Genomic DNA, 14,688 nt, shown 5'->3' with positions numbered 1-14,688 from the left:
TTTTGCTGGCAACTAGAGGGCACACAGGCCATCTCTGACAATAGCTGAGGAGAATAATCAGATGATGCAACAGTTAAGAGAGAGAGAGAGAGATGAGAACAGAGGCGTAACAGCATGGTGGCAAAGGGTGGTTCAGACCGTGGCACAGAATTAGTATCACTGACAGCAATGTGTAACAATCGATGCACCAGAACAAGCAGGTGTCACACTCAGAGTTACAACACTGCCACAGGATGGGTATCCGGGCCAACACCGGCCACCCAGTGCAGAAGCTATCTCTGGTATGCTACCAAAGTAAGCTTCAGGACTATTAAAGGAGTTAATGGAGGGACCCAAAATCTCAAATGACTCAAACAGGGACATCAAGTCTTCCCTATTTTGCTCTTTCCATTCTAACTTCACCTTCTACAAAGTCAAAACCAGAGATGTTCAGTCCACATACCATCCAGCATGCGTGTGAATTAAACACTTTCTCCTTCTCACCAATCCCTAATTAAATCAGGGCCGGAAATTCAGATGCAGGCGACAAATCTGATTCAAATGAAACCAAGAGAATACTATAAAAGTACCCTCTTCCCTTACTATGGCTCCCAGTAAGAAGAATCCTTACCTTCCCCGTAAAAATGAGGTACAGCAGAGGTTGAGATGCTTATGTTCCCTGACACATAGAAAGGAGCTATTGCTTGCTTTTGTAAAAACCTATGAACAAGTAGCATTGCAAGTTTTCTGCAAGAGGACCACACCAGCACTTGAAGCTAACAGTGCAGAGCCTTCCGTTCTTTCCACACACTATGGATTCTGCTAACAAATTGCAAGAAACCTTGTTGGAGCAGACAGGAAAGCAAAGCTCAGGCTACTAACAGAAACCTGTTCCATATTTAAACACACAACTCAGACAACAGCTATTTGCAGTTCACATCAGGGGCAACCAAAGTCCCCAGCCCCTCTCTCCCAACACAGAACACAGACTTTGGTGCTAGAATCGCAGAACGGCAGGGCTTGGAAGAGACCTTTAGAGATCGTCTAGTCAAATACCCCTGCCAAAGCAGGTCCACCTAGATGAGGGCACACAGGAACACATCCAGGCGGGTTTTGAAAACCTCCAAAGAAGGAGGCTCCACACCCTCCCTGGGCAGCCTGTGCCAGGGCTCCCTCACCTCAACAGTAAAGTTTTTCCTTATGTTTAAATGGAACTTTCTGTGTCCCAGCTTCTTCCCACTACCCCTTGTCCTGTCATCGGATATAACAGAAACAAGTGATGCGGTGGATAGCGAGGGATGTGGTGTATGGATACAACAGAGCTGACTACTAGTCACTTTACACAGTTGCAACTTCACTATTTAAGACGTGGAACCAAAGACACAGAGTACTAGAGCAGACAAAACTCTGCAAAGCTATAGTACTGTCCAGCTCGTGGCCCATTGAGACACACGACAAAAGGAAGCGTCCCTGATTCCCCAGGGAAGCTCCCTGCCTGCGACTGTGCTGGGGCAAACCTCGAAGTGAAAGAACAGCACGGGCGATTTCCCGCTAACAGCTGCCCCCGGCCGGCACCAGGCTGGGCATCAGCCCCAGCACCGCTCAGGAGCGTCCCGAGGGGAGCGGCGACCAAACAGCTTCTTCCCGGAGAGGAGGCGGGTGTGCGGAACCGCTGCCCGGGCGCGGGCTCCTACCTGCTGCCTGAGGTAACGCGTGACGTAGGGCCCGGCTGGCGGCGCGGCGGCCCGGCGGCGGCGGAGACGCGGGACGGGCAGGGCGCCCGACGCGCCCACGAGCAGCAGGCACAGCAGCAGTCGCAGCATGGCCAGAAAGAAGAGCAGGCAGCCACTGCCACTCCCCTTTATAGCTGCCCCGGGCCGGGCCGGCCCCGCGGGGACCCGGCGGAGGGGGCGGCCCCGCGGCGACCGGCGGGCGGCGGGACCCAGCGGAGAAGGGAGGCGGCCGCGCGCGTGCGCCCCGCAGCACCACCCACCGCAGGGGGCGGGGCTACCCCGCACGTGGAGGGGGCGGGCGCTAAGGAGCGCGGCCTTCCGATTGGCTGCCGGGTGGCGGGCGCGTCGCGCGGGCTGTGGCGGTTGGCCGCCGCGTCTCCGCCCCCTGCAGCGGCCGCCGCGAGCCCCGCTTCCGCTTCCCGGCGTCGCTTCCGCGCGGGGCCGCCGCTGTGGGCTCCGCCTCGCACCGCTGCACCTCAGCGAGTCTCTCACGGAACGGCCGAGCCGGCGCCTCGGTAGGAAAGGTAACGCCGCGGTGACCGAGGCGTCTGCCGAGCGCCGAGCAAAGCCCTAAGCGCCCCGGGCGAGCGGTGGGGCTGCGATCAGCCGGGCAGCTCCGCCCGGCCTTCGGTACCCGTGTGCCGCAGCCACCCCTGGCTCGCCCGCTCTGGCTGCTGGCTGGCGGTGGCTCGGGGATGCGCTGGGAGGAGGAGGCTGCGGGGGAACGGGTGAGAAAGTGCGGTGGCAGACCCGTCACAGCTCCTGTGGTGCGCTCGGGGTTTTCCTTAGGGAGAGCTTGAGGCGCCGAGCCCGCTGGAGGACACCCGGCGCTGATGGAAACCTACAGGGCTGGCGTGGGGAGCACCTGCAGCGCCGTCGGATTCCCGGGCTGAGTCCAGAGGTTGGTTTATTCCATTTAAAAGATAAAGTAAACCAGATGTATTTCCACTGTCCTTTTTTTTTTAACGTGTCCAGATAACAAGTACTATATTCTGCCCAAGAGAAACAGAGGTGTAGATCCAGAACCTGTGTGAATACATCCGTGCTATGCTTTCTTTCCCATAACTCAAGGAAATGCTTGTATTTGATGTGCTTTCCAGGTTGGGGGGGTAGTTCGTTAAAAACTGCAGGTAACAGCATACTTTGTTTATATAGTTCTGAGTTGAAAGCCAATTGGAATGTGAATCACCTGCTGTGAATGTGAAGCTCCAAGTCTACCTTCTTGGTAATAAAAACATCAGACTTGATTTTACTAATTATTTCCTGTGAATTGGTATCTTTTCTACATACTTTTTACTGATACCTTGTTTTGAATTCGTGCACTGTTTAATATATTAGGTCAAACGAGCCTCTCTTAATATATCATCAAATCACAGAATGGTAGGGGTTGGAAGGGACCTTTAGAGATCATCTAGTCCAACCCCTCTGCAGAAGCAAGTCAACCTAGATCAGGTCACAAGGAACGTGTCCAGGTGGGTATTGAAGATCTCCAAGGAAGGAGACTCCACACCCTCCCTGGGCAGCCTGTTCCACTGCTCCATCATCCTCACAGTGAAATAATTTTTTTCTTATGTTTAAATGGAACTTTTTGTGTTCCAGCTTCATCTCATTACCCCTTGTCCTGTTGCTAGCTACCATAGATAAAAGGGATGCCCCAACCTCCTGACACCCACCCTTTAGGTATTTGTAAATATTCATGAGATCACCCCTCAGGTCTCCTCTTCTTTAGACTAGAATATGTTCTGAATATGTGGGGTTTCGTTTTGGTTTGCCCTCCAGTACAGCTTTTACTTCTTCCTACCTGTTGCTTTCTGGCCTTTCTGCCATAGGGAATGTTGAGATACCTGATATTTTTTTCCCTGAACTACTCAGAGTTGTGAGTTCAGTCACTCACATGGCTTTAGTACTCATAGCTTTTGTTCTCACCAGAATGCAGAGAATGTTGCCCCTGAGGGCAAAGGGATAGCCTGTAAGTTGAACTTTTTTATGACCAAAACATCACAGAAGTATTGAATCATTACTGTTAGAAAAGACCTTTAAGATCATAGGTGTCATTGTTGGTTACTGAGTGCCTTTTAAGATGTGAAAGCCATACTTGAGTCACCTCTATCTACTTGGCCTTCTGCCTTGCTGAGGGAGTTCTGGGATGAAGATGTGAAATCAACTTCCTATTCTGAATTTATTCTGCATCTTCTGTTGAGAAGAGATGTATGCTTAGCTATTACTGTGATAAAAGTGCTTTTGCAAAGTAGCATTTTTAAGGTGCCCTTTAATTGAGCTGTAGAAAACATTTTGGTCATTTCAGTTGGAAGTCCATGATTTGAGGTGCTTTGGGCTATTTTTGTCTGCATGTTTCTGGTACCTCCTGAGGTAAAAAGTTAACTTTCTAAAATAGGGAATGTTCCTTTAAAAATATACATATATTTTGGATGGTATAATAATACTAAAAGCAAGAAAGTAATACTGAGTAAAAATAAATGAGTTCCTGTTTATTTAAACATTTAGTTCATCGGTATTTGTCAGCTCCATATGGCCTCTTTGCTGAAATGAGTGGTCAGTACTGTACAGCTATCCCTTTGGCTCAGATTACCTGGATATATTTGCAATTGCAAGCCCTGTTGAGATCTTCTGAGCATCCACTTGATTCAAAGTCATAGGATCATTGAATTGTTTAGGTTGTAAAAGACCCTTCAGGTCCTTGAGTCCAACCTATTAACCCAGCACTGCCATGGCCACCACTTAAACCATGTCCTTCAATACCTCCAGGGATGGCGACTCCACCATTTCCCTGGGCAGCCTATTGCTTCTAATTACATATCTTCATCTCTTTTTTTCCCCCTTTTTAAAGGCTTAATCCAAGTTAATAATAGCTGTTGCCTCAATTGGGCTACCACTTTCAAACAGAGGTCATTGTTTCCTGAGGACCACCTTTCCAAATGCTGAGAAAAAAAACCCTCTAAAAGCACTTCATGTCTCAAAAAAACAAGAGCTCTTTGAAGCATTTGGACTGATTTGTTTCAGGTGATGCTGTGAGCACATGAACAGTGTGAGAAGACTCTTGGCTGCTTCTGTAATTTCTGTCCAGAATTCCTGCTTCATCTACCCTGCCTGTCAGAAATGCTTTTCCAGGCTGGTAGTGGATTCTCAGAGGTACGTTCTGTTTTGTGGATCTTTAACTGTAACTGCCAGAACCCTTGGGAATCTCTGTTAGCTGAACACAAAATCCAGCTGAAAATCCAGCCACTGTACAAATAAGTGGCTATTTCAGATATTTCTGTTACTTACCACTATTTAGTTCTCTTTATACTCCAGTGGCAGCTTGGAGGTCATTGTGGATCAAAAGTTCTGGGGCCATGCAGAATTGAAGGAGGGTTCAGGAGGATAAATGACTTGTGTTAACAGCTTCCCAGTGCATCCTCTGCAGTCTGGTTCTTCAGTGCTGTCCCTAAGTTGGAAAGCATTGATTGAAAGCCCCTTCAAATTGAGTCATTTTAATTTCTTCTTCTTCTGTATGTGCAGTGTATCAGTGAGTCCTGTATGACTTTTCCACTCTGTGTCCAGAAATGTATGAGCTTTCCTTTTGAACAGTAAATCGATGAATGTCAGCAGTAAATGGAAGGAGCTGACTTTGCACAGCAGGAATATCTGTTTCAGTTGCTGACATCAGAGATAACAGTGCTGTTTCCTGATATCTTTTTTAAATTAAAGTATTACACCAAAGCTACAGGAAGAACAATCCCAAACCAGAACAAAAAATGAGGGTGTGGGGAAATGGCCGAGAGGTCATTGAAAGCCTGCTGTCTACCTCTGCCTTCACAACAGGCTGGCATTTAATAAATCAATAAAAGAAGCTAGAGGGATGTTGTCATGGTCCACACCCCTTGCTGAGCCTGTGGTGAGATTAATGCCTCAAGAAGAAGAGAATAAGAAGGAATCTTAGTTTGCAATGGCATATTTGATACATGATAGTAGTCATATGGGCTGTGGGTAAGTTCTTACATCAGCAGTGATGAAGAGAAGTTCAAGTATTCCATCTTTTTTATCCTTTTACTGTCTTGTCAGATTTTACTGTCTAAAATGTGGCTGCAGGGGTGAGGCTGAAGATGTACATTACAGATACAGATTGTCCCTAAGGGTTGCTGACACTCGAGACTTGTTTGACATCACCGTGTTTGGAAGTTGTTTAGATCCCTTCTTTGGAGTCACCGCAGAAAATCTGCACAGGTAAGGGATGGGTTGTTTATGACTACACAGCTGCTGCTTTTTCTTCAGCCTAAAAGAGTTGAGATGAGGTTGGATGGTGGGGAGATCATAGAATCATAGAATGGCAGGGGTTGGAAGGGACCTTTAGAGATTATCTAGTCCAACCCCCTGCAGAAGCAGGTTCACCTAGATCAGGTCACACAGGAATGTGTCCAGGCGGGTCCTGAAGACTTCCAAGGAAGAAACTGCTGAAGTGCTCCCTTCCAGCATTTCCTTGGTACCCATCACCTTGAGAAAATGCTGAAGTTTCATTTCATCCTGAAATGTTGAAGTTTTGAGACAGATGACTTCTACATAAGAGATCCTCCACTTGTCTGTTGAAGGCAGCTGCTACCTGCTAAGTGCACTTCACAGTTTGGTTGGTTGGGCTTTTTCCTTGCATCCTTGCTCTTTTATTTGAGAGGATTGATTTCCTCTATGTAATGTCAGGTTACTAAAGGAGTTGGGTTTCCCAGAGGTTTAGAGATATTTTTTTCCTCAAGATTTTTGAAGAATCTTAAAGCCTTTGGGTCTGGAGTTTTTTAAGAGTTTGGATTTTTTTTTAAGATAGTGTGCACCTTATGACTTTTCTTGAACATGACCAGATTTTCCTTTAAAAAGGGATTTCTAAGAAGGTGTGTTAGTCCTCAGAGCCTGACCATCCACTTTATAAGCTTCAGACTTTGTGATATATGAAACTCCTAGGATGGGATATTCAGATATCATCACTGCTTCTGCAGAGAGCACCTGAAAGTTGTGTGTATCTTAAACCTATTCAGAGTGGTTCTTTGTTTACTTCTGTTTCACTAAGAGATTAAGTAAACAATCTAAAGTATGGTTTCCTATTTGTGTTCTGTGTTTAGTTTAAGCTGCTACAGTGTCTTCTCTTCAGCACATATCCTACCTATACTACAGCTAAAATGTGTGCAAAGCTTCCTCTATTGGTCCAGTACTTCTATATTTTTTTACTCCAGGTGTATTCAAGACTTGAATCAGCTGTCAGGAGAAACAGACACAGATGCATCTCCAGGAGTGTTAGTTCAAGCAGTGGAAACCTGTTTCATTGGAAAAAGATTTATATTTGGAGTGAAGGTAACTTTTAGTCCATGTTACTCTCTTATATAAGAGTTCTTTCATTAGCTTGTAGCTTGTTGGGGGCATAGACCGAGTTATCAAAGCATCATTTACAACACCTTCAGGGAATCCAAGAACATTTCAGGCAAGGGTATGAGAAGGATTCTGCTCCTGTTCCCTCAAACTCCTGTGTTATTTTAAATGAATCAAATCCAGAAGTCATCTTGAATGGCAGTAGTCAGCTTGACACGTTGTCAGAACTGCTTTTCAGACAGCCTGAGCAGCACCAGCTCCTGAGCACATCAACAACAGCTTAGAGTCTGTAAAATACCATGTACAGTTCAAGCAAGAACCAGGCTGTCTTTTCAAGCACTGCCTTACCTTTCCCATGCTGCATGAGCTCCTGGTGTCTGAAGTGGGAGGAGAAGCACTTCCCCTTGCAGCATGCTGCTGTTTCTGTACCTAGGAGCATGTTTAAAGTGTCGATAAAGTGGAGCTGTTCAGCATACGTATCTGTAGCTCTTTTATGTGTTTAACAGGCTTTGAAATATTAGTTCTTAGTACTATTTCTATTGAAACAGTCTTCTAAGTTCTCTTCAAGTGGTGCTTGTGTGACTCATTCACATTCTGAAGCCTGTGAACTAAATCCTACCTGGCAGGTGTTTTTCCTCTCCCACAAGTACCATGAGGTTTGTATCCAAGCTGAGATTTGCCTCATGCACAGCATCTTAAGTCTATGAGGGTGAGGGAGTCCTGGCACAGGCTGCCCAGGGAGGGTGTGGAGGCTCCTTCCTTGGAGGTCTTCAAGACCAGCCTGGACCCGCCTGGTTCCTATGCAACCTGATCCAGGTGAACCTGCTTCTGCAGGGGGGTTGGACTGGATGATCTCTAAAGGTCCCTTCCAACCCCTACCATGAGTCACAGAATTTGGAATACTTGATGGATTCACTTAACTGGAGCCATTCACCAGGTCTCTAGGTCTGATGCCTTTGGAAATAGGAGTAACCCCACACCCCAAGAACCTCCTGAGCTGCTGAGCATGGCTTGGCAGAGCATTTGTTGTGGCCATTTTGATGTAGTTGTGCTCAGCTGTGCATACAGTTGCACCCTCCCAGGTAAAACTCAGAATCAGCATAACAGACTTTCAAGTCTTACCAAGAAAGGTATTGTCCTTGGCTCACAGCCTTCAGCCTTTGGGTAGACTCTGGGATTAGAAGGGCTGTTGAACTTGGAGACAGCTGTGTTTGCTTTTTGGCCTCTGGCATTGCCAGACCTTGATGAGGAGGTGAAAAAGGGTTTATCCATTTCTCAAAACACTAAATAATTCCCTCTGCTTTTAATATCATTGTTCACCTGTAATTTCTCTGTAGACAGAAGCAAGTTCTGCAAAGGTTTGCTGCTGAAGTGTCTATGAAACACTACTCTCCAAATAAATGTGAGCAGATACAGTTTGTAGCTTATTTCCCTTTCATAGAGGTAGCACATAGAAAATACTGTGCTGGCTGTGACAGCTGAGCCGCCAAGTCAGGTGTCTGGTACCAGGGAGCTTTGTTTCAAGGACTGCCCAGTGCCTCCTGGATAAAGCAGTGGCTGAGGGCAGCCAGCCACTTGCCCAGAGCCGTGCTGGAGGGGGCCCGGAAGCACTGAAGTGCCCTAAAGGGAGGAAAACATTTTCTGTGAAGTCCTTTCTTGGTTGTTTTTCCAGCTCCAAAACTCTGCATAATTGCAAGAAGCAAAGAGCCTCTCGCTGTGATGCCCATTATAGCCCTTGCCAGTGCTTCTTTCCCAGGGAGTAGAGCTTTGTGTGACAGACTGCTTTGTATTCTCTTCCCTGCAGATCCTGACAAAAAGCAAGACCTAAATTTAAGCCTGACTTAAAAGACACTAAAAAGTTGGGCTTTTTTTTTCCTCTTTTTCACCCAGGGTTGTGCAAGTGAAGATGGAGGGCATTCTGCTGTCAGCAGCATCTTCCAGGACTGTTCCAGAGTGAATAGAAGTACAAAAAGCCTTACAGCTTGCCAGATCTTCCTGCCAAACGCTACTGTTACCGGCGTTACTGTCATCAGCTACTTCCACCGGCTCCTGCAGTCGACAAAACTCAGGAGCTCTACTAACAGCTCACACTTCCCTGGTGCATCTTCAGCTCCAATCAGTCAACCTGTCAGTGAGCTCAGCAGTTTGTCCAGCTTGAGCAGAAGCTCCTGTCTTGTTCAGTCCAGTGGCAGAGAAAGCTTTTTGGAGTCCTGGCAGCAGTCCTTGAGCCTGACTTCAGCTGTTGCTTGGGTAACGGCAGAAGACTTTCCCACTCTGGAAGAGGGAAAGCTGGTGAGTGAACAGCATGAGCAAGAGGGGAGGCCTGTCTCTGCAAAATCAGGCAGTATAAGCCTCAACCATCAAACACTTTGGGATTCACAATTTTGCAGCTCTCCTGTGAAGGAAAGGGATAAAAAGGAGGGTAATGAGTTGAGTTCACAGCCAAGTCAGACTGACAGTATCTCAGCAACTCCCAAGTCAGACAGAGTATCCTCTTCAAAGACTGAGTGTTCACATGGTTGTTCCAGGTTGTTCCAACATCCCTTGGAATCTGGGATCAAAAACATTTACCCAAAGACTAGCAGTAGAAATTATTCTTGCTCAGAAAAATGCTACAACTCCTCTTTCTACAAGAGAGATGCCTCAGCATCTAATCATCTAAACATAGCTGGAGTGTCTCAGACAGACTCTGTGCTGTGGGATGAGCTCCCATTCTCAGAAAGCCTAAATGCATTTTTAGCCAGAATAGAAGATGGTGAGAGTGACACATGGTCAGCCAGCCCTGATGCAGGCAAACAGGCCCTTCCTGAAAGCAGCAAGGTGGGTGGAAACCTTAAATCCTTAAGGCAAACCCTGGGGGCTGGTGACTTGCCTGAAGCCACTGTCTCTGGCAGCCTCTTGCCACCAGCAGAGGATGATAGCTGGGAGAATGTACTGTTTGCTTGTCTTCAGTCAAATACAGGTCCTCTGAGTGGTGGTGAGGTATCACACTGTGAGTCTTCCTCCAGTGTTTTATCTTCAGCTGACAAGGAGTATGGAGCATCTTGCTTTATCCCTAACCCTCCTCTACCTATTCTATCACAGTCCTTGCCAGATACATCAGAGCCATCTGTTTCTGAGAGCTGCTTTGGCCAGGCCAGAGAAGCAGCTATTGACATTTCAAAGGCAGCTCGGTCTTTTATTAGTTTGCAGTGTACTACTGAACATGGAGAAACTTCCTGTTCAAAGAGGAGCAAGGCAGCCACCTGTGTGCATTCTGCACATGAGAGCTGTTCAGCTCATGGGGAAAATAAAGAAAACTCCTCTACGCTGAGCCAAAGAACAGATCTTACATTCCCAGGGGCATGGGATTGTGATCCTGCAACTCCCAACAATACAAAGATATCTAAAAGAGAATTAAAACCATTGACAGAACTGTCAGAAAATACCTTCAAAAGTGTTAACAAGAGGGAGATGCTGTGGAACAGTGTCTTCCCTGAGGGCAGCTACGATGCTTCTGCTGATCTCTTTGATGCAAGTGCAAGAGAGGTGACAAAACCTGTGCAGTTCTTAAACAAATCCTGTAATTCTTTAATTCAGGAAGATACTTTGACAGAAAAGGTCACGGCTTCTGAGATGGTGCTTTGTCCTGGAGATGTCCTCTGTAACAGTTCAAAACTGAGCTCAGTCCTACGCATGTCCCCTCCTGCCTTCAGCACAAGAGGGGACATGTGTGGCCACAGCACACCAGTAACTCACTCCTGTGACTCGGAATGCAGCTCAATCACTGCTCAAGACTTTGTTCCTTACTCACAGTCAACTCCTATGATGAAACCTCTCCAGAAGCTCTGGGCTTTTGGGGAAAGAAAATCCTCTGTCACTATCTTCACCCCTAAAAACCCCACTAAGCTGCATTGCACACGCAAGCGATCCAGGGCTTCCTTCCAAAACACTCTGCTGCAGCAGCTCATGGGCAGGCTGCTGAAACGGGGAAGGCTGAGTAGCAGGGAAGAGAGAGAAGGCTATAGGTTGGAGCAGTTCCTTCACAGACAGACTCCTGCCACCTGCGAGGAGTGGATCCCTCCCTCTGCAAACAAAAGGTTGAAATCAACTGCATCTTTAAACTTAAAACCATCTGTGTGGGCCGTTGGCTCACAACTGACCTGTGGGCACACTGGTGGGAGGCCCAGGGCGGAGGGCAGAGGGGACAGTGAGGGTGAGGTGTGCTTCCAAAATGAGAGCCTAAACCCTGGGGATGCAACCAGGGCTCCAACAACTCCCCTGGCTGCATGTGGCACCAAGGACTTGTTTTTAGATGATACAGTTCTGGAACCTTGTTCTTCAGAAGGCAGGAATTTGCTCTCAAGTGCAAGTGATCCGGGGGGTGTATTGCAAGGGGCAGCTGGCTGGTCTCCTGAGTTGTTCTTCCAAACACGTCCCTTTTTGTGATAAACCAAAATACTAAAAATTGCTGTTTCTGTGCTGTGTTCATTTAAATTATTGTACAAACTTTTGGGAAGGAGCCAGTAGGAGAAAAGAGCTATTTAACAAATTGTTTATGCACCTATTGGCATATTTCTTCCTTAGATGAATTATGTGTCTTTGCAGATCTTTGTACCACAGAGATGTGGAGAAACCAGAATTTGCAGTTATTGTATTTTACTGTAAATGAACTCTGGAAAGTGCAATAAAAACTTTTGTAAATGTGTGAGGATTTCATAGATCTCACTTTGTCAAGTACAGGGAGATGAACATTCAGCATTCAGTGTTGTCCTCTAAGCGTAAGAGCAGCCCTGGAGTCCATGTCCATTCCAGACTCCTGCCTGATGCCTTGCTGTGGAGAAGGGCCAGGTTTTCATCACAGAATTCCCAATGCTGTTGGGGAGCCTGACACCTGAGCCACTTCTGAGGGGGGGGAGGGGGCCCTTCTGTAGTGGTTTTGCCTGGGCCAGGTTTTTGGTAGCAGAGGGGCTACAGGGGTGGCTTCTTTAAATAAATCTCTGCCAGAAGCTTCCCCTGCAGCTGAGGGGGCTAATGCCAGTCAATTCTAAGATGGACTCACAGCTGACCCAGGCCTGGCCAATTAGTGACTGAGGTAACACCTCTGTGAATAACACATTGGAGAAGAAGAAGAAGTTTCTGGGCAGTTGCTGAACTGCAGCAACACCAGGGAGTGAGAATGTGATAACATCTCCACAGACACCAAGGTCAGTGCAGAATGAAGGGCAGGAGAGTGCTTAGGCCCTGGAAGAAAGACTCCCCTGTGACCAGTGGTGAGGACCATGGTGAGGCAGCTGTGCCCCTGCAGTCCATGGAGGGCACCAGGGAGCAGAGATCCACTCACAGCCCATGGAGGAGCCCACGCCAGAGCAGGTGGATGCCTGAAGGAGGCTGTGACTGTGGGAAGCTCACCCTGGAGCAAGTTCCTGACAGGACCAGGGAGTCTGTGGGAAAAGGAGCCCAGGCCAGAGCAGGTTTGCTGTCAGGACTTGTGACCCTGTGAGGGATTCGGGCTGGAGCAGTCGGTACCTGGAGGACTGTTCTCCCGGTGGGTGACCCACGTTGGGGCAGGGTGTGAGGAGCTGCCCCTGTGGCAGGCCCCATGATGGAGCAGTTTGTGAGGAGCTGCAGCCCATGGGAAGGACCCACACTGGAGAAGTTTGTGAGGGACTGTCTCCCGTGGGGAGGGACCCTAAAGTGTAGCAGTGGGAAGTGTGAGGAGGCCTCTCTCCAAGAAGAAGCAGCGGTTCCAGTGTGGGTCTCATCCTCAGGGTGCAGTACTTCCCAAACTGTCCCAACGTGGGCCTTATCCATGGGGAAAAAAAAGAGTCCTTCAGGAACAGGCTGCTCCAGCTTGGGTTCCTTACAGGGTCACAGGTCCTGACAGCAAATCTACTCCAGCTTTGGCTCATCTCTCCATGGGGCCACAGGTGCTGTTAGGAGTTGGTCCAGCCTGGGCTTCCCACAAGGTCATAGCCCACAGTGGGTTGCTCCCGAGGCTGCAGCTGGATCTCTGCTCCTTGGTGGCCTCCACAGCTGCAGGGACAGGGCCTCACCATGGACTGCACCATGGGCTGCAGGGGAACCTCTGCTCCGGGCCTGGAGCACCTCCTGCCCTCCTTCTGCACTGACCTGGGTGTCTGCAGAGTTGTTGTTATATCCTCACTCCCTTCTTCTGCTACAGTTTTGCACAGCAGCTTCTTCTCCTTCTCCAATACATTAATCACAGAGCCCTTACCTCCATGGCTAATTGGCTCAGCCTTGCTCAGCAGCGGGTCCATCTCACAGCAACTGCTACTGGCCTTGTCAGATACAGGGGAAGCTTCCAGCAGCTCTTTGTTTGAAGAAGCCACCTCTGTACCAAACCCAGCTGCCAAAACCTGGCCACACAAACCCACTACATGACCAATGTAACTTCATGTGTCATGCCAGTGACACTTGCCCAACCCTCCCTCACCAGATAGGGCAGGATAATGAGCCCACCTGAACCAACCTGTGCCTCCAGCCACTCATGCTACACCTGGTTAAAACATTTTATTTATTGCAATTAAATCCTGCTTCCTGAGTCTACATCACAGGCAAGTAGAAAAGGGATAAATAGAGCCTGCTTGGAAGAGGTAAATCTGCATTAATAGCTTACATAGAAGAACTAAAAGGAAAAGCAGCCTTAGTCCCACCCAAATCCCCAAGCACAGGGAAGGCAATTGTTGAAAGGGTTTTAAGACATCAGTGCTCAAATGAGCAGTTTGAAAACAGTTGTTTCTCCTACAGCCTCTCACATAATGCAAGATTACAGTATCACTGTCTAAGCAATTCCTTGTGATAAACTGGACATCCACCTACTTTATCATAGGGGTTAGACCTGATCCAGGCACTAGACCAGTTACTTCGTGCAGCTCCCAGTGAAACACTGCCAGAATGCCTACATCTTTCACCTGACAGCATCTTGACAGGAAATGTTTTGTCCAGCATGAGTGATATTATTCAGCAGAGAATGCATTTGCATGCCATGGTAAGTGATAGCTTTGGTGCAAGCTGATGTGATTATAATTATAAGCTTGTACAAAAGAAGATGAAGCTCAGCATGTTTAATTCTGAAGGTAATAGAACTCCTGCAAATGCATACTGGGTTTGTGCTTGATTCCTTATGCAAAGAAATCCATAAATCAAGACAGGATTGTAAATGAGGTAGGGCTGCCTGTAGGATACCATCCCAATGAATGCAGGGCAGCAGCTCTCCTGTGCTTGGGGTGAGAGGACTGCACATGCAGCAAGGCTGAAAGTTCTCATGTGAGGATATCGCCTCCCCAAGTGAATGGGAGGAAGATTAGGTACATAAGAAGATGGGGGAGAAGCAGTCATGGTTTTGCTCCTGCAGTCTGAGAGCCTTGCATTTCTTCCCCTAGACAGGTTGTTCCCTTGGTGCAGGGAGCCTTCATGCTCCTAACACTCCTTTTACCCGCAGTAAAGCCTGGCACAGGGTGTGCTCTTGCTGCTGCACCTGCTGACAAGAAGGTTGCACAGCCCACTGGTTACATGCTTCTTGCAAGGAGAAGCTGCCACTCTTCACCTGACCCTTCTCTTTCCCCAGGAAGGACTTAGTCAGGCTTCTCCAGCTATCACTTTTCCCCGACTCAGGCAACATACT

General features: G+C 47.8%; 2 protein-coding genes across 3 annotated transcripts in view; one reads left to right on the top strand and one right to left on the bottom strand.

The window, feature by feature from the left end:
- Positions 1–1,911, bottom strand: part of PRCP (prolylcarboxypeptidase) — a 30,197-nt gene extending 28,286 nt beyond the window's left edge. The window contains exon 1 of the mRNA XM_062020356.1: positions 1,674–1,911. Coding sequence (XP_061876340.1) covers positions 1,674–1,802 — 129 coding nt within the window. The 5' untranslated portion in view covers positions 1,803–1,911. The remainder of the gene's footprint in view (positions 1–1,673) is intronic.
- Positions 1,912–2,148: 237 nt separating this feature from the next.
- Positions 2,149–11,730, top strand: DDIAS (DNA damage induced apoptosis suppressor). 2 transcript variants are annotated; one of them, XM_061991106.1, is made up of 6 exons: positions 2,149–2,236; positions 2,502–2,613; positions 4,734–4,862; positions 5,775–5,936; positions 6,929–7,046; positions 8,952–11,730. In XM_061991106.1, the coding sequence occupies exons 3-6, from the start codon at positions 4,750–4,752 to the stop codon at positions 11,487–11,489; spliced, it is 2,931 nt and encodes a 976-aa protein (XP_061847090.1). In that variant the 5' UTR covers positions 2,149–2,236; positions 2,502–2,613; positions 4,734–4,749; the 3' UTR covers positions 11,490–11,730. The 2 variants fall into 2 exon arrangements, with proteins under 2 accessions (XP_061847090.1, XP_061847085.1); XM_061991101.1 differs by having other exon boundaries at positions 2,156–2,227.
- Positions 11,731–14,688: the final 2,958 nt, after the last annotated feature.

This window comes from Colius striatus, chromosome 1 (genome assembly GCF_028858725.1).
Source record: "Colius striatus isolate bColStr4 chromosome 1, bColStr4.1.hap1, whole genome shotgun sequence".
NCBI classification, from domain to species: domain Eukaryota; kingdom Metazoa; phylum Chordata; class Aves; order Coliiformes; family Coliidae; genus Colius; species Colius striatus.
The sequence above is the reverse complement of the archived record's forward strand: the minus strand, read 5'-3'. Positions and strand labels throughout refer to the sequence as shown.

Bases quoted from the DNA above. Each gene is read 5' to 3' on its own strand.
- DDIAS (XM_061991106.1), top strand. From the start codon at position 4,750: ATGAACAGTGTGAGAAGACTCTTGGCTGCTTCTGTAATTTCTGTCCAG. The intron at 4,863-5,774 runs GTACGTTCTGTT...CTGTCTTGTCAG, and splicing joins CTGGTAGTGGATTCTCAGAG to ATTTTACTGTCTAAAATGTG. The intron at 7,047-8,951 runs GTAACTTTTAGT...TTTTTCACCCAG, and splicing joins GATTTATATTTGGAGTGAAG to GGTTGTGCAAGTGAAGATGG.